At 31.8% G+C, this 27,875-nt stretch overlaps 2 protein-coding genes across 2 annotated transcripts; one reads left to right on the forward strand and one right to left on the reverse strand.

Annotated features, from left to right (window-relative positions):
• Window positions 1–11,246: 11,246 nt before the first annotated feature.
• On the reverse strand, window positions 11,247–13,360 carry LOC107955663 (small ubiquitin-related modifier 1). Its single transcript, XM_016891469.2, has 3 exons — window positions 13,076–13,360; window positions 11,625–11,774; window positions 11,247–11,521 (listed from the first exon to the last, which is right to left on the reverse strand). Exons 1-3 carry the CDS (start codon window positions 13,151–13,153, stop codon window positions 11,456–11,458), a joined length of 294 nt encoding a protein of 97 aa, XP_016746958.1. The 5' UTR covers window positions 13,154–13,360; the 3' UTR covers window positions 11,247–11,455.
• An 11,616-nt stretch (window positions 13,361–24,976) lies between these two features.
• LOC107955664 (glucan endo-1,3-beta-glucosidase 13) lies at window positions 24,977–27,631 on the forward strand. Its single transcript, XM_016891470.2, has 3 exons — window positions 24,977–25,698; window positions 25,787–27,100; window positions 27,420–27,631. Exons 1-3 carry the CDS (start codon window positions 25,638–25,640, stop codon window positions 27,452–27,454), a joined length of 1,410 nt encoding a protein of 469 aa, XP_016746959.2. The 5' UTR covers window positions 24,977–25,637; the 3' UTR covers window positions 27,455–27,631.
• The last annotated feature ends 244 nt before the right edge of the window (window positions 27,632–27,875 follow it).

A 27,875-nucleotide genomic window follows, 5' to 3' on the forward strand; every position in this document is an offset into this window, starting at 1 on the left:
TCGAGCGAGCTTGCGAAGCTGAAGAGCTTGGGAAAGAGAAAAGAGAAGCTGAGTTCGAAGCTAGAGATTTTCGCAAGAGATCAACGAGTAAGTCTTTTCAGTCGGAAACAAAAAAGTTTCGAGATGATTGCAACCGATTTAAGACTACTGCCGGGCTTTCTGTACGAGATCGACCACCAGTGAGTTCACAAGCCACTTCGATTGCCAGTGTTGGTAATACTCGACCGAATAAACCTGAGTGTCAGCAATGCGGAAGGCGGCATATGGGTGAATGTTGGGGCAAATATAACAATAGAGTCTGTGATAGATGTGGTTCACGAGATCATTTCATTCGGAATTGCCCGGAGCTAGTTGAGAAAGATAATGTTCAAAGTGTGAGACCAAGTGGCGCGATAGCTAGGGGTAGACCACCTAGGAACACGGGAGGTAGGAGTGGTACTCAGAGAGGGGCTTCGAACACAGCAATTCGATCTGAGACTCGTGCACCTGCCAGAGCATATGACATTCGCGCTCGATAGGAGGCCTCATCCCTTGATGTTACTACCAGTATTTTCACTCTCTATAATATTAGTGTAATTGTTTTAATTGATCCCGGTTCAACTCATTCTTATGTGTGTGAAACATTAGTACCCAATAAGACTTTGTCTGTTGAGTCTACTGAGTTTGTGATTCAGGTATCAAACCCCCTGGGCCGATGTATGTTAGTTGATAAAGTGTGTAAGAACTACCCCCTGATTATTCGAGATTCATGTTTCCCGGCTGATTTAATGCTATTGTCGTTTAATGAGTTTGATATAATTCTGGGAATGGATTGGTTAACAGTACATGATGCGGTGGTGAATTGTAAATGAAAGACAATTGATTTGCGGTGCTAGAATGATGAGATAATCCGAATTGAGTCTACTGATCTGAATGGTTTGCCAGCAGTGATATCTTCTGTATGGGTTCGGAAGTATGTGAGAAAGGGTTGCGAAGCTTACCTTGCATATGTGCTTGATAGTAAAGTAACTGAAAAGAAGATTGAATCTGTACCAGTGGTGTGCGAGTATTTGGATGTGTTCCTTGAAGAATTACCGGGATTGCCGCCTATTCGAGAGGTAAAGTTTGGTATTGAGTTAGTACCAGGGATGACTCCGATTTCGATTGCTCCGTACTGAATGTCACCTACTGAGTTAAAAGAATTGAAAGCCCAGTTCTATTTGTAAAAAAGAAGGATGGAACTATGAGAATGTGCATTGATTATCGACAACTCAATAAAGTGACCATAAAGAAGAAATATTCGTTGCCACGCATTGATGATTTGTTCGATCAGCTAAAGGGTGCTTCGATGTTTTCAAAAATAGATTTGAGATCGGGTTACTATCAACTGCGAGTTAGAGATTCTGATGTGCCTAAGATTGCTTTCCGAACGAGATACGGACATTATGAGTTTTTGGTGATGCCGTTCGGACTTACTAATGTACCTGCTGTTTTTATGGATTTGATGAATCAAATCTTCAGACAGTACTTAGATCGATTTATGGTTGTGTTTATTGATGATATATTGATCTACTCTCGTGATGAAATCGAGCATGTCGAGCACTTGAAATTGGTATTACAGACTTTGCGAGATAAATAATTGTATGCAAAGTTCAATAAATGTGAGTTCTGGTTACACGAGTTTACCTTTTTAGGGCATGTGGTTTCAACATCGAGAATACGAGTTGGTCCGAGTAAGATTTCGACTATACTTGATTGGAAACCCTCGAGAAATGTTTCAGAAGTTCGGAGTTTTCTAGGACTTGCTGGTTACTACAGGCGATTTGTAAAAGGTTTCTCGATATTGCAACTCTGATGACAAAGCTACTTCAAAAAGATATTAGATTTGAGTGGACAGAATGGTGTCAGAAAAGCTTCGACCAATTGAAAACTTTGTTGACTGAAGCTCCAATGCTTGTTCAACCGGAATCGAGTAAAGAGTTCGTTATATTTAGTGATGCATCCTTGAATGGTTTGGGTTGTGTTCTAATGCAGGAAGGCAAAGTTGTAGCTTATGCCTCAAGACAGTTAAAGCCGCATGAAAAGAACTATTCGACACACGATCTCGAATTGGCCGCTATAGTATTTGCTCTGAAGATATGGCGTCATTATTTGTTCGGTGAAAAATGTCATGTTTATTCTGATCACAAAAGTCTCAAATATTTGATGACTTGAAAAGATTTGAATTTGAGACAGCGACGATGGTTAGAGTTGCTTAAAGATTACGAGCTTGTGATTGATTATCACTCGGAAAAGGCTAATGTGGTTGCTGATGCCCTAAGCTGAAAATCATTGTTTGCTCTGCGTACAATGAATGCAGATATGGCTATGACTAACGATGGTACGATTATAGTAGAATTAAAAGCGAGACCGTTATTTGTTTAGCAGATTTGCGAAGCTCAAAAGGTTGATGATGACTTGATAGCAAAAGGGAATCACTATGATTCGAATGCTGACTCGAAATTTCAGATTGATGCTGAGGGATGTTTGCGGTTCAGAAACAGAATATGTGTACCAGAGGATCCTGAGTTGATTCGGATGATTTGTAATGAAGCTTATAATAGTAGATTGTCTATTCACCCAGGTAGCACGAAGATGTATAATGATCTGAAACAGTATTACTGGTGGCACGGTATGAAAAGAGATATTTCAGACTTCGTGTCGAAATGTTTGATATGTCAGCAAGTAAAAGCCGAGCATCAGGTGCCATCGGGATTACTTCAGCCAATTATGATACCTAAATGGAAATGGGATCAAGTCACGATGGATTTCGTATCTGGTTTACCGTTAACACCGAGCAAGAAAGATGCAATCTGGGTTATTGTTGATAGATTGACGAAGTCGGCTCACTTTATTCCAGTCTGTACAGATTACTCGCTCGATAAGATAGCTGAATTGTACATTTCTCAGATTGTATGATTACACGGGGTATCTATTTCTATTGTTTCGAATAGAGATCCGAGGTTTACATCGCGGTTTTGGAAGAAACTGCAAGATGCACTAGGTGCTAAATTACATTTTAGCACTGCTTTCCACCCCCAGACGGATGGTCAGTCCGAACGAATCATTCAAATACTTGAGGATATATAAATACTTGAGGATATGTTGAGATGTTGTTTTCTCGAGTTTGAGGGTACGTGGAAAAGATACTTGTCCCTGATTTAATTTGCGTACAATAATAGCTTTCAGTCGAGTATCAAGATGACACATTATGAAGCTTTGTACGGTCGTAAATGTCGTACACCTTTGTACTGGACCGAGCTCTGTGAGAACAAGATATACGGGGTTGATTTGGTGAAAGAGACTGAGCAGAAAGTAAAAGTGATCTGTGAAAGTTTGAAAGCAGTGTCAGATCGTCAGAAATCATATGAGGATTTGAAGTGTAAAGACATAGAATTTCAGATAGGTGACCGAGTATTTTTGAAAGTCTCGCCGTGGAAGAAAGTTCTTCGATTTGGTCACAGAGGTAAGTTGAGTCCGAGATTTATTGGGCCATATGAGATTGTAGAGCGGATTGGGTCGGTTGCATATAGATTACTGTTGCCACCTGAGCTAGAAAAGATCCACAATGTTTTTCGTGTTTCGATGCTCCGACGGTATAGATCTGATCCTTCTCATCTGATTAGTCCATTCAGTCCGATTTAACTTATGAGGAAGAACCGATCCGTATTCTGGCTCGCGAAGTGAAAGAGTTGAGAAATAAGAAAATCTCATTGGTGAAAGTGCTATGGCATAAGCACGGGGTTGAGGAAGCAGCTTGGGAACTTGAGGATTCGATGAAAGAATGTTATCCAAACCTATTCATCGGTAAGATTTTCAAGGACGAAAATCCCTAAGGGGAGAGAGTTGAAACAGCCCAATTTTGACCTTAATTGGAACGGTAGTTTTGGGACCATGAATTCGAGTCAGAATGATATTTAAATATTATTTTCTATGTTTAAAATGTGTGAAGTTGCTTTTATGAAAGTTCCGTTTAAAAATTTTAGTGTTTGGAGGTCGATTGATGAAAAAGGGTTTAATCGCGTAAAATGGAAAATTTAAGGGTTAATGTATAAGGGCCAAATTATGATTGTTTTTATATTATGGAATATTAAGGTTGCAATTTGGCCATAAATAGGAATTAGTGGCCGGCCAATATGCATGAATTAATGACTTGAATTGTTTATTATATTTTATGGCATTATGGTATATTTTAATACATGTTAATATATTATATTTGATAAAAGATGAAAGTGTTCATCTTTCTTATTATTTTTGGCCGAAACTAAGAGAAAGAAAAGAAAGTTTAAGCTTTGATATTTTTTGTCCTTGCAAATTCAATTAGGTAAGTGATTTGAGTTCGGTTTTTATTAATTTTTACGTTTTCGAGATCGTTGTTTTGAATACTATAAAGCCCATGCTTAAAATTTTGAAATTTGATTGTGTATTCATGAAGTGTCATTGTTGATAGTTTGATGAAATTTATGTTTGATGTTAGAAAATAAAATAATTGTGTTAGATTAACATTTTTGGTATTAGGATTTTTGGTAATTTTGAGCATTTAGGGTTAAATTGCAAAAATACTAAATTGAAGGACTAGATTGTGAAATTAGTGAAATGGAGGACTTATATAAGCCTAGTGAACATTCGGCCCTAGCATTGTATATGCAAATTCTTCATATTTTGTGTTTTGTGAAAATTGGATTAAATTGTAAAAGTGCATAATGTTAGGGGTAAATTGATAAATTGCTCAATTATTTGTATTTGGACTTAAATGAATGAAATTCTATTTGAATGAGCTTAATTTGGAACTTTTTAAATGAAGAACCAAAAAGATCGGACGTGGATCTGGGAAAATCAAAAATCATTGAGTAGTCGAATTTAACTGTCCGCCGATATCCGAGGTAAGTTATTAACCAAAATTATTTTTGTTGTTGATTAAATTTAAATCAATTTAAGTATATGAGCCGAATTGAATTACATGAAAGATTGATGTTGCGGAATTCAAAGGGAATTGATGAATTTAAATTGATGTGTATTGAGTAATGGAATTTAGGTACTAAGTGTGCGAGTATAAATGATTACGGATGTGAATCTTGCATTAAGTGTGCGAATGTGGTTTTTGAGTGTGCGAGTTTAAATATCGAGCACTAAGTGTGCAAACTCGATATATATTTCCGAGTAAACATTAGCACTAGGTGTGCAATTTATTTGAGTAGATCGGGAATGGTTGAATGAATTAAAGCTTCAAATTTCTTGATGAACAACTATGATGTATAGCTCAAGTTTGTGCAGGTGAGTATTGATTCTAGGTAATGGATATTATAAATGGAAAGTATGTATAATGATAGATTGGTTTTAATGGCTTTGTGCTCGAACATATTAATGTTATACGATGATGGAATGCTAAATGCATTCGGTTTTGTGTTTGAGAGTAATGTAGTATATTGTGGTTGAGCATATGCATATTGGACTTAGTTGAAATTGAGTATATGATTAATAAATTACCTTGAATGTGGTAAGATATTGACTAAATGATCTAGTAGCATGACTTAGTTAGATGATACTAAACTATTAAATTGAATTTGGAGTTTTGGATGCTTATAACTTACTAAGCTATGGTAGCTTACTTTGGATGTGTTTTTCTTGTCTCTATTTTATAGAATTTGGAGACCGTTACGCACTCGGGGATCGTTAGTAAAGTCATCCACATTATCTTCAATATTTTGGTACTTTTAAAAGTTGGTTTGGTACTTATGGCATGTATAAGCTAATAACTCTTTTGAAGATGTTTAAATTTCATATATGTATAATGGTTAAGTCATGCGAAAATGACTTAATTTACATGTTAAAGTTTGGTTATGTTTGGTTGTGGTTTGAATTTGCCTTTATTTGTGATACCTAAACTATGCGTATTTGATTATCGTAATGATCAATATGGGTTATAATATTAGTTCGGTAAAATTTGAATATGATGGAATAATGAGCATTAATCGAGTCTAAGTATTATATGCTATGGTGGTGTAAGTTTAATCATGATATGTATATGTTGTGATAAGTGAGTTGTTTTATATGTTCTTGGTTGATGATCGAATATTTATACTTATAATTTGATCAATTGTGGGTTGGATATTGATATTCGGTGGTAATGGCAAGCATGAGTATGTTTTAAGCTTATTAATTGGTATTTATATTCGGTTTATTATATATATATATGATTTTGGCATGCACATTGAGCATATATGGTTTTATATAAACGTTCAAAATGGTTGAAATGGACATGGTCATTTTGCTTAAACATTGATGAGAAATGATGCACATTTGCTCTTGTTATAACGTTACTTCATACGCATAATTTTTGTTAAGTATATATATATCTTATTTTGTTGAGTAAATATCAAACATTGATGGCATTCGGTTTAACCTATTAATTTTTTTTAAAATGAATTCGTAAAATGGTCAATTGACTTTGTAAGTAAGTATAAGCAAATGAGTTGGTAACTAACCAGGTTCAAAAGAGAACAAAGGAACCGTGACACTGATTTGTGTTAGTTTTATTAATGAATTCTTTTCATATTTTCTTGTTATGCGCATACATTATACTATGTTTGCATATACATGTTGAATTTATTGTGTAATTTTATATTGGCACGAGTTTTTATAACATATTTTTCTATAAGCCTAAAATTTTGATTAGAAATATATTTATTTATAAATTCGGTTTGGTAGCATAATATTGTACAGTCTAATTTTGCTATATGAGTGTTCAAATGTTGTTGTGATCGTTAGGTAATACATCATAACCTTCCGGCAACGGAATTGGGTTAGGAGGTGTTACATTTACAGTAAATTTATCCTCAAAACTGATTAGTAGTATAAAAATTTCCATTTGAATGAGAAAATATGGATTTACTACTACACTCATATGATTGCTGCAGCCTGTGTCTACATACCAAATTTCTGTTTTAGTCTTGTCCATATTTTCATGAACTGCCATCAACAATGTTTTTTTTTTGTGTGTGTGTGTGTGTAGCAAAACTTGATTTCAAGGTCTTCTCTTTGTCTTGAGACAACTTGGTTTGACATTCGTTTTGATAATGCCCAAGCTTGTGACATCTATAGCACTCAATTTTTTATTTGAATAGTTGATGATATCTTTTGCCTCTGCCTTGAGATAAATCTTGATTATTCATATTGTGTTGGTGATGTCTGCCACCATCTCTATTGCCTCGACCTCTTCCTCGACTAGGCGAAGATACATGATCTGTAGAAGCTTTTAGTGCTTACTCCTCCTCGTCCTACTGAACTATTTTCTTCTCATGAACTAATAGAGAGCCCTGCAACGCATCACGAGAAAGAGTATCAAGATCCTTTGATTTTTTAATAAAACATACCACATTATTAAATTGTAGTGTCATTGATAGCAGAATTTTCTCAATCACAATCACATCTTCAATCTTTTCACCATGGATTCACATTTTGTTTATTATTGCCATTGTTCTTGAGAAAAAAATCAGAAACTGATTCTCCAGTCTTCATCCATAATGTTTCGAATTCATATCGTAGAGATTGTAACTGTTGCCTCTTAATCTTATTTGATCCTTGATATTTGTTTTTCATGGAGTCCCAAATGTGCTTGGAGGTATCTTTGCAAAGAATTGTCTCCAAGATTGAATGTTCAATGGCCTGAAACAAGTAGTTTTTAAGCTTAAGATCCTTTAACTTCATTCGAGACACTGTTGTTGGTGGTGCTGACATTCCATTCGAGGCAACTTACCAATGCTCATTTAATCTCAGAAAATTATTCATTAGCATGCTCCAGTGACCATGACCATCGAAGCAAGGTATTGCAGGTTGCACGAAATTTTTAGATGCCATGGAATACGAAAAGCTGGTGCCTTTTTTTTGTGTGTGTGTTTTTGATAACATAAATTTGATATCACTGTTAACTGAAAGTTTTTGCTAAAACTAAATAAAAGACTAAGTAAGAAAATAGACTCAAAGGGGAGAAAACTGAACTATATGTTTTATTTATGAAGTAGTAGCCTTAATATAGACAATTTCAATAACGTTAAAAAACAAACTTCTACTAATAGGTAGGCAACTGGATAAGTAAAAATTGAGAAACAATTTACAAAATAGTAGGAACTAACAAAATAAAAACTCAAAACTCTTATTTCTTAGAAAAATATCTTAATACAATCATAGTGAAATTGGTTGAAATTTTTATAAAGAAGAGTAGAGATATTCGTTTACCTTTCTCCAAGCAAAAGACCAGATAAAGTAAAGAAGAAAGTATTGATTTAAGAGGATCCATTGATAATTAAAGCAAAAATTATCATCAATCTTTGAATAATTATTTTGAATTAATTGTATTTAAAAAATTGGTGATATATATAATCTGATTTTATTACTAAAAAATAAAAAATAGAGATATGACAAGTGGCACAATATAGTATTTTTGTACCTTATAATATATATATGATATAACATATTAGCAACTTAGTTCATGTTGAGACTTATCGTCTTATAACTTGATTAATAATAAGAGTTATAATTTCAATTAGATTTTTATTCCTGTTAGCTTCACTTCCTCCTATTTCGCGACCTACTAGTTTTGATCTTGCTAACGTCGCAATTTACCAGCTTACATTTCTTGTTAGCTTCGCCTCTCGCTTGCTTTCATCCATCTCTATTTATGATTTCTATTTATACATTATGATTTATTTGGTATTTTAATTTTATAAAAAAAGTTTATTTTAACCTTTATTTATTTTTGTCTCTTTTAGTTTTTGAATTTTGTTGGCGTAGTATACACGTAAATTATTACATGAATGACATGTCGGCATTTAATTAATTTTTAATTTTTAAAAATATCGTAAAAATATTTTTTATATTTTTAAAATAATTTTAATGATTTTAAAATTTTAAAAGTAATTTTTTGAATTTTTTAAAATTTAAAAAATTAATTAAATGTTGACATATTATTCATGTGGTAATCCACGTGTATGCTACATTACTAAAATTAAAAAAAAATTTCCATCCATTTTGGGTGGTTTAACAAAAAGCATAAATTCAAGGGATAAAAAATTTAAATTGTAGGCTAAAATGTTTTTTTTTCTAAATTATAAAGTTAGATTAATTTTATACCTTTATATTTATTAATAAAAAAATCATTGATAGTGAACTCACGCTCCTTTGCGTGCAAATTAGTGTGGTTATTTATTTATCCTATTATTTATTATTAAAAAAATCTTTTTGTTATTTACTTATTTTTATTATTGTTGTGAAAGAAGCTCGCTTGCAAATATTACTACTTATATAACTTAATAAGCAATTATCAATAAATGCCTTGCAAGGGGACCAGTAGACTATTTATTTATTGGAATTTGAATGTAACTTGTAATATATCACTGTTGCTGTATCATTCATCTATGCATATGCACGAGAATTTCTTTTGTTAAAAAGAAGTTCCTCATGCAGAGGCAGCAGAGGCAAAATATAGGTATTTTTTTTTATTAACGCTTTTATCAATAGTAGTGTTAGGTAATATTATTTTTTGCATAACGATTCTATGTTGAGAAAGTTGTGTAACTAAGCTTAAGAAAGTTGACAATATTCATAAGTTTACTCCACTGTTGGGATGTCTTGAAAAGCATTGCTTGAAGGCTTAGATACATATATGATTAAGAATTCTATTTTTTAACCTTTCTTTGGAGTATTAAGTGTTTTTACCTCTCCCTGTCTTTGTTTATCAAGATGTGGACTTGCACTTAAGTTTGCAAGTAGCATTCTCTTTGCTAAAATGAGTTATACGAAAGTAACTTTCATTAAACTAACATTATATCCACTATTTTTATAACTTCTCTTTCATTATTCACTACAAGTGACATGAACGTGATTTTATTTTAATTCATTACCCAATAACTCACAATACATACTTGAAAAATAACCCACATCTCTCCCACATTCCATAAAATATGTCACTTGTTTCATAATAGATAACTTCCTTTCCTAAGTTTATAAATAGAAATTTGAGCATATTATTCGGGGGATTTTTTGATCTTCTAATAAACTTAACACCCTAAAATTCTCTCTACAACTTTCTTTCTACCATCATAATAACCGCCATAGCTTTCATCTTTCTCAGTCCCTTGTCAACCATTGTAGCTCTCATCTTTCCTAACCCTGTATTGCATCCATTACCACCACCTACCATTATACTTGTTTTCTAGAGTCTGCTCCAAATTTTCTCTCTACCATCTCTTCTCAATATCTCGTTTTGTTACATTGTAACGTCTCCTCACTTTACCAAAAAAATTCTCTATAGTGCTGAACTCTACTGCAGTTTAACTTTATTTTGATTCATTTAATGATATAGAGATTAATTTTTTCCAATCCCCATAACAAAGAAATTTATATAGTAGTTTGAAAAAAATACGTACATGGAAAAAAAAGGTAAATATTATTATTTTAAAATTATTTAATATTTGTTTTGGTGCATATGAAAGATTCAAATGTAGAAAGTATAAAACAAAATTTAAACTAGATAAAAGATTTTTAAAAATTAAATATATTTACGTTGAATATATATCCGCTTTTGATATCCACTCAAAAATTGGAATAATATCTACATTAGATATTAGTTGATTTCATAAATCAATCGAACTCCAACTCATTTCTATATATATATAGAAAGTAAGTTATATTATTGGGAGAATGTTATATTAGATATTAAGCTTTTGGTTGAATTAATATCACAAATTAACAAAACATCAACTCAATTGGAAAAATACCAAAATACATTTTATATACAAAATAAGTTAAAAACTTAAAATTTTACTATTTCAACCAAAATTTCATTTAAATTTTATATAAATTTTTAATAAATATACTTATTATATAATAGTTTTACCCCAACATAAATAAATGTGCCATATAGTAAGATACAATCCCTTTTTACTTACTTTTAGGTTCAGTTGAAGTACTCATGTTCTATATTCATGTTCAACACATCCGGAGGTGATACAATCTTTTTACATATAAGGACCAATAGCAGAATTTAACCTTTCTACATATTTTTCTTTCTTTCAACGAATAAAATCCAATCTATAATATTAAAACCTCGTCCAAATTTGGATCATAATATAGTGAATACACTATGCATGCAGTATAAATATTTGAGAACCAAGAAATCACTAACTTACAAATAGCTAGCAATTGCCACAGCCATCAAACCAAAGGCATAATGAAAAAACAAGCTTCAAATCTCATCTCATTTTAAACCGAAGCCAGTAGAACTCATAAAGGAAAGCTAGATATTTCAGAACCAAATAGGTAAATAAAGATTCCATAGCAATAAGTCTGTATATAATAACATCTACACAATCAGACAATAAGTCTACTTTCAACTGCTAAAAACAGTAAGCTAAAACTTGCCTTCACACAAATGACAACATCAAGCGCTTCTGCCACCAGTTTGGTGAAGCATAGCATCAATCTCATCACCATCCTCCATTTCCAGCTGAAGGAAAAGAGAAAATATGCATTAGAACACATTCCCCATCCGCAATGTGCACATTAGCACGAGTGGTCACTCATCTAACAGAGAGAAAATGGAATGATACCTCATCAGGAGTTTGCTCGCCTCGCAGGCGGCGGCCATCGAACAAGAAGGCAATTGAGTTGAAATCCACAGATTGTCGATCACAATATGCATTTATGAGCTTCTTCAGTTGAGTGCTTCTTTTGATCCTAAAGAAAACTTCATTTCCATCCTAGGCACATCATACAAAATTACAAATTTAGTCCAAAATAAAAGAGGAAGCCTTACTCCAAAAGGCCAATTATAAATCTCAATTCCACTACGACAATATGAACACCTCTCCAAATATATATATCATTTAACGGTAAACTAACAAAGTGTTGAACCAGAACCGCTTACCAACAAAAAAATTAACAGTTTCCATGAATAGATAAGTCAAAACAAAGGTGTGTCACGGTCACTACAAGAATTTATACCAGACTTGCAGTTCTCTATCATCCCAAAAGTACTAAAACTACTTCAACCTTCAAATTTTCTACGACCCACAGCCCGAATTATCTCTTGCTTATATGTGTTTTCCAAACTGGATTGCAAGAAATACAAGAAGCACAAGAAGATCCGAAGTAAGTCCGACACTAACCATTCTAATGTATGCCTACAAATGGAAGGGATGGTTGTAAATTTGTCAGCCAACTTTCAAAAAGAAAACTATCAGATACCGGAAAAATCAAACTGGAAGTGTGGTGTTTCTTTTGGCCAAGGAAAGGGTGCCATTATTATGTAAGCAAAGAATCAATTAAAAGACAAAATCAAACATAAATAAATAAAAACAAAGTGAACTTGAGAGACAGAAACTGGATTTGGTTTGTTATACAAATTGAAAGAATGACATATGCACCGTGTAAAAACTAGTTAACATTCAATATATACTATTTATATATTTGAAACATATAACAAAATGAACTTGAAAATAATTTACCATTACATAGTATTCAACAAATCAGATAAATTTGAAAATAATCATAAAACTCATAATTACATGTCGTTTATCTACATTTTATACTAATAGAAAAATCCATTCTTTTGTGAAAAAAAAAATACTCAAGTTACCGAAGACAGTCTAGTCTAACTCTAAAGCATGCATAAATCGTAACAAAGAAAAAAGAAGAAGAAAATAATGAAAATAATATTATAAGACGAAAATTACAGAATTAACTTTAATTTCAAGTATTAAGCTCCATAACAACAAAAACAGGAATATAAAAAGAACAATCTCTGCAACAACCCAATCGCAATCATACCAGCATCTTATTTAATCCCAAAGTTCAAATATCAAACACAGAAATTACAAGGAAAGACAAGGGGAATTATGAAATCAATCCTAGTCCACATTAGCATAATTTTCTATGTGCAATGAAAAAGAATAGGAATTAAAATAACTGAGCAAACAAGTGAAAAGGGAAAAAAAGAGAAAATTTTCTCCCAGTATTAACTAAAAAAAAATAGAATGGAGGGATTCAAGTGGAGAAAGACCTGGCCTTTGACTTTGAGGTTGATATGGGCAGCGGATTGATCGCCAGGCTTCTTATCTTCCTCTTGCGGCCCCGACATATTATTCTTTTTCTGGGTTTTGTCCTCTCAGTGATTTCTGATTCCGATTCTTCACTAAATCGATCTTTTATAGAATTAGGGTTTTCTTTTTCTTTTGATTTCAAATTATTTTATTATTTTATTAAAGCATCAGCTTATATATTTTTTTTAAATCAAATTTAATGACGTGTAAACTTAATTCGATTTTTATTTATTATCAAATTAAATAAATAAATATAAGTTAACTTTTTCAATAATATATGTTTCGGCACATTCAAACTTATATCTTCTTATATTGATAATAATATTTATGTCAAACGAATTAAAATTCAATCAGCTTGTAATTGTTTTTTCAAAACATTTTCATTGTTTAATAAAATATTAAGAAAAGGAAAATCATAATTATCTAAAATAAAGACATTTTACTTACAATTGTCAACAACTCATTTTACAATTGTGCAAATTCCAATTTATTTATTTTGTTTTTTAGGTATATTTTTACCTATTTTTATGCATATTTTAAAGGATATTGAGCAATAATTTTCGTAATTATAATTGGTGAAAATATTCGGACAAGAAAAAATCTTTTAAAAAGTTTTAGTATATTTCACTTACATTGTTTAAAGTGATTTGTCATTGGTAGAAATTTGATTGTTGAAGATCTATTTTATTTTATGTCATATCAAGTGTGCTTAATTGGAATGTTTATTTTGATCATACTAGCTTGGATTTACAGTTTTACAAACGTCTATATATTGAAGACTTGTTCCCTAATTTGTGGATGAATTCGAGAGAGAACTAATTTATTCAATAGACGAATTTGTTGTGAGCGCATTTTATGTTGTAAACAAACCATTTTGATTAGCCTATGCCGAAACTTTTAGGATGAAAGATTTAGTAAAAGAGTGAATATGGATAATTATATAGGAGTGAGTTGCAACACAATGAGCGAATCAAGCATAAACCACATCTTGTACTATTGAAATTATAATGGATAACTCTTCGAGCAAAGTTGTGCAAATATAAGAAAGGATTCCAAAATATGTTGTAACTAATTTGTGTGTTTGTTTGTTTTTTTTACTTTTTCTAATTTCATCTTTGTCGTTAATTGCAACTCAAAATACAATTGAATAACAACTCAACACTAACATGAAGGATTTGGGGAGAAACAATTGAAGATTCAAAGAACTTGGAAGTAATAAATAGTAATACTTCCACTAGGTTTTGGAAGACTATCATTGGTTAGTCTCAAGTATTCATTTACTTGCAAGATCAAGAAGCTCAATAGTAATACCTACACTAGGTTTTAGAAGACTATCATTGGTTAGCCTCTAGCCGTTCATTACTAATAAAAAATAGATCCAAAAGCTCAAGCCACCTCTTAGGAAACTAAAAAACATGTAAAGTTTATACATAGTTTAGCTAGGAAATGGAATTTTGAAGGATGTTGGTATGGAAAAACGTTAACAATAGTGTGATACTAAAATCCTCTCACTATGAACGATACCAAAACCCTTAATAATCCTTAAATAGATAAACTCAAAGAAGGTAAGTCAAGTTTGCCCAATTAGTCTCTCCAATGCTATTTATAGGCAAGGGAGAAGTCAGAACAATCTTTTAGGGGCGAATGAAATTTTAATTTTTTATAGTCTATATCTTTATAATTTTAAAGGATTAAATCGAATTTTTATAATTTTAGATGGGGCAAAATACAATTTTACCTTTATTAATTTAATTTTTTTTAAATTAAGGGCTTAAATAACAATTTTACATTTTAAAGGGGGTCGGGGCCCATGCCAGCACCCTTATAGATTCGCCATTGTTTATAGGCTTTTTTTTATAAAAATAACACAAAAAATTAATTAATTATGAAAATGGGTTGGGGAGAAATTATTTACGGGAATGGGTTGTTTGCAATAGTACTCGTCAGTGCCGCTGGTGACACACCTACGACATCACTCCCATTTCAGCCAATCATGACAAAATCATTATTTAAAAAAAAGAATTTTTTATTAGTGTCGCCACTATGTCAGACAACACCTGCATTTATTTATCAAAATACCCATTGAAATACAGGTATCCAAAGTGTTAAAAAAAATAATAGTGTCATTGGTCTGTTAGGCGACACTGGTGATATTTAAAAAAACTGTTGTTAGGAAAAAAAAATCCTAAGATAAAAAAAATTAATTGATGTCACCGGTGTGTCAAACAACACCACTATATTTTTAAAAAAAAATTTGGATATTAGAGGGGAAAACAAGAGAAACCCCCCAAAATTAATTTTTTAGTGGTGCTGCCGACGTGTTAGGTGGAACTAGTGGTCCCGCAACACTGTTAGGTACACAACCTAGTATATATACCCCTTTCCCCTGTCAAAAAAAATTGTTTCTATTGAAGAGAAAAAAGAAGAAAGATTAATGTTTAGTAGAATGGGAGAAAACAGAAAAAAAATAACTAAAAATAATTTGTTTAGCAATACGAGAGAAAATAATTGGTTTAAGAAATCGGGAGAAAAAAATGAGATGTTAAAAATCAATATTTTAAGATTAACATTTGCCTTTCGTTTTAGACTTTAAAAATTAAGTTCGAGTTTATAATGTTAGTTTGTAATTATTTGTAAATTTTATTTTATTTTATAGTGATAATTAGTAATATGAGATGCAAGGTATATTTTTTTGATAAAAAATATTTTTGTTGCTATATATATTTTTTAATAAGAGCTAATATTTTTTTGTTTTTTAATTTATCTTACAGATTTAGTATCGAAGATAAATAACCAATTCTTCGTATACGTTCATTTTGAGGGGGTAATTTTACAAATGATAGTTGGTTATATATTTGAATCTCGCCAACAAATAGGAATGAAGTTTAATAAACATGTAAAAGTTGATGATATGAAACAAAAGATTAGTGCAAAAATTGCTCGATGTTGTAGGAGGATGATGTCCAGACTATTCTACAAATTTCCAATTTTGTCAAATCCCTGCAAATATACGGAGATGGAATCTATAGATGATGAAGTTGTGGAGACTATGATCATACTTATTGCTCGATTGGAAAATTTGAATGCTAAAAAGTTGAGTTGTTCGTTGAGTTAGCGCATGTGGAGCCCGTTCAAAATGTCTGTAACGTCCTTTAACCCTATACCGTCGCCGGAACAGGGTTACGAGATATTACCAGTCAGTGCAGTCCAATTCTGGTCATTAATTAAAATAAATATTCACACTCATCCTAGTTTTAAGATGTCGTCCCTTTAATGGGCCCTCGCGGTCCAATATGAACAGTAAATTCAATTTGGAACTAATTTAGAATCAATATGAATTTTTTTATAAATTTCAAAATTCATACTATATACCGTTGCCAACCATAATTTACTTATTTCATCAATACTTTTACAACCTAAATGACTCTCATTAAACATCCTAGGTACATGCCATTATCAATACTCAACATACTTTACCTCATTGAATTCAGGATCGGCCTGGGATGCTGATTCAACAGTCTAGCCTTAACTCAACCTGCGCACGGAAACAAACCGTACGCTGAGTATACACACAGTGGTATTTCTATAATCTAAACACTTAAGCAATTATAAAACTTATTAATTTATATATATCGAACTATTCAAACTCAATGAGCATTCAAACATTTACTTTCCAACCAATGTTTTGGTCTACTTTAAATTTCAAATCATTTATTAATTTCAATAGCAATTAATCAATCAGTAATGTTCATTAATAATCAGAACAATTATTTATTCAGTAACAGTCAGTTATTCGGTAACAATCAATCATTCAATAATAACCAATTATTCAGTATTGATCAATTGATTAGTTATCCAGTAACAGTCAATTATTCGGTAACAGTCAATTATTCAAAAATAATCAGTTATTTTATACCTTTATTTACCCCTATTAACATGACTCGGACTCAGACGGATACACGGATCCAACCAACACACTAGTATGGCACATAGTGCCTCATCGGCCGAAGCCAAAACAGTAACAGTAACAGTAGAAATACGGTACACAGAGTACCTCATCGGAACAAATCCGGAACAGTAACAGTAACAGTATTCAACACACAAAGTGCTGAATCAATAACGATAACAGTAACAGTATTCGACACACAAAGTGCCGAATCGGTAACAGTAACGGTAACAGTAACAGTAGTCGGCACATAAGTGCCTGATCAGTAAGCCGGCAAAACCCGTACTCTTCCATATCCTATGGCATGCCAACTATATCCGACTAGCCCGACTAGTTAATAGGGTATTTAACTCACTTTTCAGTATAATTTCTATCTCATTTCAGTATCAATTATAATTCACTTTCTCAATTCAATAATTCTTTCCTTAATATACCATTCCAATAATTATATATATTCACACATTTTCACAATCTCATACATTTTCATTCAATTCAATATATACATATCTCAGTTATGCACATTAATTCATAATTTAATACAATTCAATTCACTTTTCATTTTCATATAATTAAATTCCACAATAAACACATGTTCATAATTATTTCACAACATTTTCAAATCAAATTATTTCAATAAAAACACAATACCAATAATTCATACTTTAATTATTTACCATAACATTCAATTAAAATACAACAATTATTAATTAAATTCACCCTTCAATTTCAATCAATATTCATTTTATTTCAAATAATTTAATCAATGCACCTACCATACATAATAAATAATAAATTCAATAATTAAATATTAAGTTCGGGTTATAGAAATACAAACCGTAATTTTCGAGCTAACTCCCGTTGACTTTGTCTTGTCTTTTCTTAGCCGAGATTTTCGGCACCACATTGACTACGAAATTAATACAATTCATAATCATTAATACATTACTAATTTATATCTTGAGTTACAGAATTCTAAATTAAGATCCGTTAATTTTTCCTGAAACTAGACTCACAAATCTTATTACCATAAAATTTTTCAGAATTTTTGGTTTAGCCATTAAGTACAGTTTATTCTTTAAATTCACCCCTATTTTGCTGTTTGACAGTTTCGACCATTCTTCACTAAAAATTAATTATCTCACAGTACAGAACTCGGATAATATTCCCGTTTATTTCTCCTAAAAATAGACTCATTAGGGATTCTAAACATATAAATTTAACCCTCAAATTATTTTTCTCCAATTTTTAGTGATTTTCCAAATTCAGAACAGGGGAACTCGAATTCATTCTGACCTTGTCTCACAAAATTCATTATATCTCATAATTTACAATTCAATTGCTTATACCGTTTCTTTTATAAAAAACTAGACTCAATAATATTTAATTCAATATTTTATTTATACTTTAATTCAATTTCTACAATTTTTGGTGATTTTTCAAACTTAGACTACTGCTGCTGTCCAAAATAGTCTTAGTGCAAAATGTTGATTTTCTACTTTTAATTTCAATTTAATCCTAACTAAATTCACTTACTTTTCTATCTTAATTCATACTTTATTTCTACTCAATTTTTAACCAAACTTAGACATAATTATCTAATTTTCATCATAAAACCATAATTTCAAAATTCTTTCAATTTAGTCCTTAAAGCATAAAACTTATGAATCACTTTACAATTCAATCCTTATTTCATTTCTAACTTAAATTTCTATCAATTTAGCCCTTAATTCATCATTTTACTCAACATGAACAATATTTAGAAATCTAATAACTTTCAAAATATCAACTTAATTTCATCAAAACTTTGTTCTAAAGCTTTTAAAACATCAAAATTAAGTAAAAATGGCTAAATTGACATACCTATTAAAGTTTAAAGCTTCAAAACCTCGATTTTCCCTTTTTTCCCTTTCTTTCTTTCTTTGCTTTCTTTCTTCCCTGTTCTTCTCTGTTTCGTTTGCTTTGTTTTTCTTTTTCATTTCTTTTATTTCATTTATTTTTTATTTCATTTCTTTATTTTTATTATTAAAATATTAAAATATTTATTATTTATACATGTGTATATTTATTAATACACATGTATTCATTTATCACCTTACACTTGTCATAACTTTTATTTATTTAATTAATTAATTTAAAATAATATTAATATAATATACTTTAATTATTATTATTTTACTTATATAATAAGTAAATACACATGTATAATACATGTGTACCATTTATATTTGTACACATTTAACTTATTTTAACCATACATTTGTCACCCCTTTTTGACTTATTTGCCTATTTAGTCCCTTCACTTTTCTTTATTCTATAATTAAACTTTCACACTTAATTCAATTTAATCTTTTCCATTAATTACTCTTAATTAAGCTAAATTTACTTAATTAAAGTCTAATTAACCACTCAATTGACTTCGTAAATATTTTTAATAAATATTTACGAATCCATTTTTTTAGAAATGGAGACCCGAAAATTCACTTTCCCGATAACCGTAAAATTTGGGTCATTACAATGTCACTCTATTAAACCAACAATATGGAGTTCAAGACTTGTGTACGGAGGTTCTGAGGGCGTCTGTCGACAGGGGCGTAGCCAGGGGGACTGGCATGGGCCCCGGCCCCCTCTAAAATGGAAAATTTCATTTTAGGCTCTTGAAATTTTTTAAAAATTTTAAATTAGTAAAGGTAAAATTGCACTTTGCCCCCCTAAAATTATAAAAATTCAATTTAATCCTTTACAAATTATAAAAATATAAACTATAAAAAATTAAAATTTTATCCGGCCCCCCTAAAAAAATTTTCTGGCTTTGCCCCTGTCTGTCAATAGGCGATCGTTTGTACACAGTTTTGACTTTGATCTGAATGTTGGATGAGCAGAACCGTGCGGTTATGGATCGACATCGGTATGGGCCAAGAATCCACACAATGCTGCGACTGTGTATAACAACCATAATACAAGTCCTCGTTTACAGATACATCAGTTGGTGGTTGGTACTCATGTAGATGGTGAAGAAAGATGCGGTAATGATAGTCGTTCTGATCATGAGGGTGAAGATTTTAGTGACCCAGTCTAGTTGAAGTCTTAGATGATATCGACAACAAATGTGCGGACAATGATTTATATGCCACTTCGGTTCCTACTTATGGCATTGTCATACACAATGACCCTGAGATCCACATGTTGAGCGTAGGTCCTGATGTGGCGTATGCATCCGAGTTCCTTGAATACCAAAATATAATACATTCTCACTGGTTGGTGGTAGATTCTGAATTGGAAGAGTTGTTCGTAAGCCAACAATTTGCAAGCAAGGAGTGTCACATCCCAAAAATCAGGTTAGAAGAAATTGGGTTAGTGAACTAAAAGTTTTCTAGTTCTTACTTTTAAAGTTATGTTTGAGCGATTGTGGAAAAAAAAGAGTTACTAGCTTGGCGGTTAAGAGTTAGTGAATTCAGCCTTGAAACCCAAGTTTAAATCTTTTCCTTCGTATAATTTTTATTTTGTGCAATTTTGCTCCAAATCCTAGTAGATGTAACGCCTTATTTTAAAAATAAATGTGGTAAGAGTTTAAACAAGAATGAGATTTGACCTAGTGGTTAAGTAGTTTAGTTACTTGAGATTGAGTTTGGTTTCCCTTGCTCGCATTTCTTTAACTGAGTAATAGGCTTACGCCTATTTTTCTTTAATTGAGTGTTAGCATCATAAGGAGTACTTACTGGTTTAACATCAAAATGTTCAAATTTTTTTAGAAGTTTCTCAATATAATGTTTTAGTGATAGCATCAAGCTATCACATTTACTTATGATCTTAACACCCAATATAACATTTGCTTCCCTTATATCTTTCATGTCAAATTTAGAAGTAAGATCTCTTTGTCTTGAGTAGTAACTCATATTTAGTACTAAAAATTAACATATCATCAACATATAAACATATAATCACTATCATTATCAACAGGCTTTGTATATACACATTTATCTACTTCTACTGAGAAAAACCATCATTTATTAGAGTTTGATCGAATTTCTCATGCCGATGTTTAGGAGCTTATTTCAAACCATACAAGAATATAAAATGTTTACAAACCTTAAATTCTTGACCTAAGACAACACATCCTTCAAGTTGTTTCATGTAAATTTCTTCTTCTAATTTTCTATTTAAAAGGCTATTTTGACATCCATTTGGTGTTCAAAAAGTTTATGAATAGAAGCTAAGGTAATCAAAATACGTATTGAAGAAATCCTTGTTACTAAAGCATAAGTATCAAAATAGCTAATGTTTTGTTTTTATGAAAAAAACTTGTGCTACTAGTCTAGCTTTATATTTTTCAATAGAACCATCGAGTTTGTATTTTTTTTTTAAATTCACTTACAATCAATAGGTTGTGCTCTAGGTGGTAAATAAACCAATTTTCAAGTTTTATTTTGAAAGATTGAATCAAGCTCGATTTAATTGCCTCTTTCTAAAAAGGAGCATAGAAAAAATATATTACTTCAAAAAAAGTTAATGGATCATTTTCTATCAAACATGTGTAAAAATCATTTCCAAAAGATTTTTCAATCCTAGGTCTTTTGGACCTTCTTAAATCCTCATATCTAAAGTTGTTTTGTAAGATAGGTGCATGAGAATAGTAATCAATCTTTAATGGAAAAATATGCTCAAAGAACTTAAGCATTTTTTGTTTCAAGAATAGTATTATGCTCAAGCACATCACTTTTACAATTAAAAATTTGTATGTAGCACTATATTCAACATAACCAATGAACATGCGATCAGAATTTTTAGAACCTAGTTTCCTTTTCTTAGGCTCAGGCAACATGACTTGAGCAAGACACCCTTACACTTTCAAGTATTTAAGATTAGGAGGATTAAATTTCCATAGTTCAAGTATTTGATTATTTTTGTGTTTTGCTATTAGGTGCATTCATCAGTTAATTTTAGTTTTAATCCATCTTTTGAATTATTAGGTTAAATAATAGGAAGAAGATAATTACTAGTAATTGTAGTCCTCGAAGGAACGATATTTGTGCTCACCATAACTAAACTATTAATTGATAGGTGCAGTTGCCTTAGTTGATTTATTAGTTAGTTTAGTGGACATCATATATGTGTGATTAAGTTTGCTAGAGAAAGGTTTTGATTAGCAAATTGGCCATAAACTCTTCCAACAAAATGATTTTCTCAGTTTTCAAATCCTCTAAAAGTTTGCGGTACTCATTCATTTGCATTTTGATGTCTTTGTTATTAGAAATACCCCATCGGTAGTATTTAACTATAAAATACTTCTATTTGCCACCATCATCGGCTGTGTACTCCAAATCTCTTTCACTCCCTCGTACGAACAGTAAACATAAAAAAGTTCATTTGAAAGCTTAGAAATTATTGTGTCTACATACCTTGTTGTCAAATACCCACAATTCAACCTGCTTATTTGAGGTGTTAAACGAGGTTTCTCGATTAGAGCAAAAGTCACTCCATGCATGTCAAGGACAGAAAATATACGTTCCTACCAGTTCTTGAAATTATTCTTGTAAAAAAAATTCGATCTTAGAGAATTAGAGAATGATTTAACATACGATACAACAGGCATTATCGAAGTGGGGGAATATGTACGACATTGGTCGAAGGGTGATTAGTGAGGAAGCTGGCAGAAATGTCTACTGAGGTAGGAATAACTATAGCAACGTTGTGATCCATCTATCCAAAAGATTGTTAGAAATCCAAAGGTAAATAAGTTAGCATTGCTACCTGAGTTAGCATATCCCCCAAGATTCAATAAGTACTTCTGTTAACCGGTAGGAAAACAAGAAATAAGGAAGAATAAGCCAATTAAATACTCGACTAAAATCGTAGAATAAAACTTTTAAGAAACCAAAGAATGTTTTAAAGAGAAGGTAAAGAATAAATTGATGGTATTTATAGGTACCATGCATGCTGAAAATAGGAAAACATAACGGTTGGGAAAATATTTGATATTGTCAGTTAACGTTAAGAAAATATGATTTAGTTAGGAAATTAAGTAACCTTGTTTAACTAAAACAATACAAATAAAATAAATGAGAAATGTGAAAAGCAAAATCGATTTTAACCTAGTATCACACTGAAGGGGAGAGAATCGTTTCGTTTGAACTGAACTAAGCTTTTGGGCTCAAGCCTCATGCACACATGCCCATCTTCTTATTTTGGCTCTCATAAGCATAAAGTACATAATCTTGATGGTCTAACTTCTGAAAAGGATGGTGCAAAAGATTATTGAATTCAATTTATTATAATACAAAATTTTAAAATTTTACGAAGTAAAAAATAAATTTTATATTTAATTATTTGCAAATTTATATTACAAATTAATCAATTTGCATATTATTATATTTTCGTAAACACCACATATTCACATTATATATTACTTATAAGTTAAAATCTCACTTTCATTATTTACTGTATACATTTACATTCTTTATCTTCCATAGATCCTCATCATTTACAATATTATTTAACAACTTAATTGATTTTTTTTAAAAAAATCTAATTAAAATTTGGAGCTTAAATAATTAGTTATCCTTGCATATATTTCAATTACTAGTATAGCGTCCATTCTTTATTTTAGTGGAGATTTTCACTAGATTTATTTATGGATCTGATTACTTACTCAAATTTAAAAAGGTCAGTTTGAAATTTAAAAGAGTTTAAGTAAATATATTAAGTTTAAAAAATAGATTTAGACAAAAAAATTAGACTCATTTAAAATATGGTCCCAGCTCGGGCTTAAATATTTAAGGAGTCCAGTCCAACCTATTTTTAAATTGGTAATATTTTATAACACGTTATTTTTATATTTTATGTAATTTATAACACAAAAAATTAAATCTATAGTAGTATTATATGGGAGATTGAGTTTTGTTAGAAGTAAATTTTCATTTTGTTTGTAATTTCACAAATTTAGATGCGGTTTCACTACAAAACAGAGAAAACAGAATGATTAGGTTAGTATGTATGGCATTCCAGTTAAGCAGACCCAACGTTAAAAAATGGAGTATTTAATATTAAAGTCCAACTCACCTCATTCACCTAATCTCACCATACCACCTGCCATATCATTACTTTTTTAGATTGTTATTTTCTTTTTTAATATTTTTTATGGAATAAAATTACTTTTAAAACTGTCTAATATTCGTTACATTTATTACTGGTAAAAAAAAATTACCTTGTGTTTTTTAATTATATTTAAAAGATTAAAATGAATAAATAAAGTGTGCAATAAAATTTAAATTTGCATTTTATAATAATTCTTATATGATTAACTGTCGGACTTGAATTTTAAAATTTAAAAATTAAATAAATTAAATTTTTAGAAATAAAAATATAGAGGTTGAATTTTGAATTTTAAAAGAATATATAGACTTATAACATATTTTAATCTTTAAATTATGATATTAGGTAAAAAATATTAATATCATATAAATTTAAAATAATTTTGTATGAATGGAAAATAAGTATTCGATACACTTTAATTTACCACTTATCTGTAATTTATATTTTTAAAACATTATCACTTATTTTTTTATATAAAATAGAAAATAGAGGATAAATATTTTTTTATATACGTAGATAACTATCTTTAATTTCACATATAAGATAAAAAATTATCACTTATCTTTAATTTATATTTTAAAAAATAAATCAAAACAGAATTTAATCTCATTTATTAAATTTAAAAATTCTACAATTATCATAGTTGTTACTTATCGGAATCAAATTCAATTAGTTAGTCGAATCCATAAATTTAGGAACGGGATGAGTTGAACTAATTTTTGAGTAAAATTTTAATTTTAATTGAATTAAGATAAAAAATTGATTGAATCAATTATTAAAATAAATTATTTAATTAAAATTGAACCGATGGTGGAATAAATAATAATAATATGAGGAATTTGATTTTTAAAACCATGAAGATTAGTAAATCAAATGAAAGGGTAAACGTGGATGAAATGTACAACGGGTGACACATTGCGGGTGATGAAGGTGAGTAGCATAGGAATTGTACAGCTGAGGGCAAAACGTACTGGGAAGAGAAAGTAGGGCCACGTGGGATGGAGTAGTCTTGTGTTTACCCAATTCAAGCCATGTTTTTCATCTTACAAAGCTCTGACTAAGGTTCTCTCACTAATTTTCTAAGAACGAGAATGTTGTATAGAAATTAACATAAAAATTTTAAATAGTAGTATAAACACCATACGATTTTCGATGCAGCCAATAGTTAATATAGATTACCGAAGTGGAGGGAATCGTGGTCCGTGTAAACTCTGACGCCCCGCATCTCTCTCTTTCTCTCTCTGGTTATTGTCAATTTCTTCTGACACCCAGGTCCCACCCCCACCATCTCGATCTGCTCAAACACACTATTCACTCTCACATTACACACCTAATCTTCCCCACTCTTTTTCTCTTTTATACACTCCTCAAAACCCTACCGTTGAACTCCCACTACTCCCTCTTCCTCTTCATCTTCCTCTTCCTCTTCTTCACTTCATTTCTGCTCTGCTTCTCAGTGGGAAAAAAAAAATTCATAGAGCAGAGCAATGGTGCCCATTTTCGCTTCTTTCTCTCTTTTACTCATTTCTGCTCTCTTCATTGTTGCAGGTAACCAACATTTTGGTCTTTTTTTTTTTTTAAAATGGTTGTTTTTTTGTTTCTCTTGGGTGATGCATTTGTTTTTCCCATTTTGCAGACTGTGGTTCTATTGGAGTAAACTACGGAAGAATCGCCAACAACCTTCCTTCAGCTACCAAAGTAGTGGAACTACTTATATCCCATGGTTTAAACCGTGTCAAAGTCTACGACACTGACCCGGCTGTTCTCCATGCATTATCTGGATCCGGAATCAAGGTCACCGTCGACCTCCCAAACGAGCAACTCTTCGCCGCTGCTAAAAGCACTTCCTTTGCTAACTCTTGGGTCCAGCGAAACGTCGCCGCTTACTACCCTCACACTGAAATAGAAGCCATTGCCGTCGGTAACGAAGTCTTCGTGGACCCCCACAATACGACTAAGTTCCTCGTACCCGCCATGAAGAATATCCACCAAGCTTTGGTTAAGTCCAACCTTCACTCGGATATTAAAATCTCTTCCCCCATTGCCCTTTCCGCTCTCCAAAACTCTTACCCGTCTTCTGCCGGATCTTTCCGACCCGAACTCATTGAACCCGTTTTTAAACCCATGTTGAATTTCCTCCGCCAAACCGGGTCTTTCCTTATGGTCAATGCTTATCCTTTCTTTGCTTATGAGTCAAACACGGACGTCATCTCCTTGGACTACGCTTTGTTTAGGGAGAACCCGGGTGTGGTGGATGCGGGTAACGGGTTGAGGTATTTTAGTCTTTTCGATGCTCAAATCGATGCCGTTTTCGCGGCAATGTCTGCTTTGAAATATGATGATATTCGATTGGTTGTGACGGAAACGGGTTGGCCCTCCAAGGGGGATGAGAATGAGATCGGTGCTAGTGTCGAAAACGCCGCCGCTTATAACGGGAATCTGGTCCGTCGGATCTTGACCGGCGGTGGGACCCCTTTGAGACCCAAAGCAGATCTCACCGTTTATCTGTTTGCCCTTTTTAATGAAAACAACAAAGTCGGGCCTACATCCGAACGAAATTACGGCCTCTTTTACCCGACCGAGGAAAAAGTTTACGATATCCCTTTCACTGTAGAAGGGTTGAAGAATTACCATGACAGGCGGTCGCCGGTGGCCGGGAATCAACCCGTCAACAGAGGAAAAGGGGGTGTGTCGAAGAGTACGACGGGGAACACGTGGTGCGTTGCGAACGGTGAAGCTGGAAAAGAGAAGCTGCAGGCAGCTCTAGATTTCGCCTGCGGTGAAGGAGGTGCAGATTGCCATCCGATCCAACCAGGTGCCACGTGTTACGATCCCAACACCCTGGAAGCCCACGCTTCGTTCGCTTTCAACAGTTATTATCAAAAGAACGGACGCCACATGGGGACGTGTTATTTTGGCGGGGCGGCCTACGTCGTCACCCAACCACCTAGTGCGTATTCTATCCTTCTCTCCCTCTTTAATTCGGCGCATATTAAATTATTTTCTGCATATAAACTGTTTTTAACAAGGTCCACGTTAGGGAGATGTAACGTGGGGAGTTACTAACGTGCACAGTGGGTGGTCCACACTGCACGCCAGGTTAAGAAAAAAAAAATCCACGTGATTAGGGGTGAAAGTAAAATTGGAATCTTTCAAAAGTTGACGTGGTGTGGGGCCGCAGTGCAGTGGGAAATAATAAAAACATTAATGGTAATAATGCTGGGCCTATGGATTCCATTTTAATGCAAATATTTGGTTTAATTTTGCAGAGTATGGTGATTGCGAATTTCCGACGGGATACTGAAAGAGATAAGGAAGAAAGGAGTGGCAGAATGAAATCATGAATTTTTAGGGTGGGGAGTATTATTGTGTATTTTAGTTGGATTTGTTAGCAAGTTACTACCTTTGTGTATAAATCAATGGATTCTAAATATGTTATTCTATTCCTACTTTACTTTTCAATCTAATCATCAATTCGTTACTACTACTCTACTCTAACAATGGTTTTCTTTTTCTCACGTTATTTCCGGTGAGATGCGTTTAGTTTTTATTTTTTATTTTTTTATTTCATGTTATAGTATTTAGTTTATAATATTTATTTATGTAATAGAAACAAATTTATTTATTTGTATTTGAGTATAAGATTGAATTAAAATTTTCAAATGCTAATTCAAAATTGGTGTAATAATCTAACCTTCTTTTTAACATTTAAATTTGTATTTTTT

This window comes from Gossypium hirsutum, chromosome A07 (assembly GCF_007990345.1).
Source record: "Gossypium hirsutum isolate 1008001.06 chromosome A07, Gossypium_hirsutum_v2.1, whole genome shotgun sequence".
NCBI classification, from domain to species: Eukaryota; Viridiplantae; Streptophyta; class Magnoliopsida; order Malvales; family Malvaceae; genus Gossypium; species Gossypium hirsutum.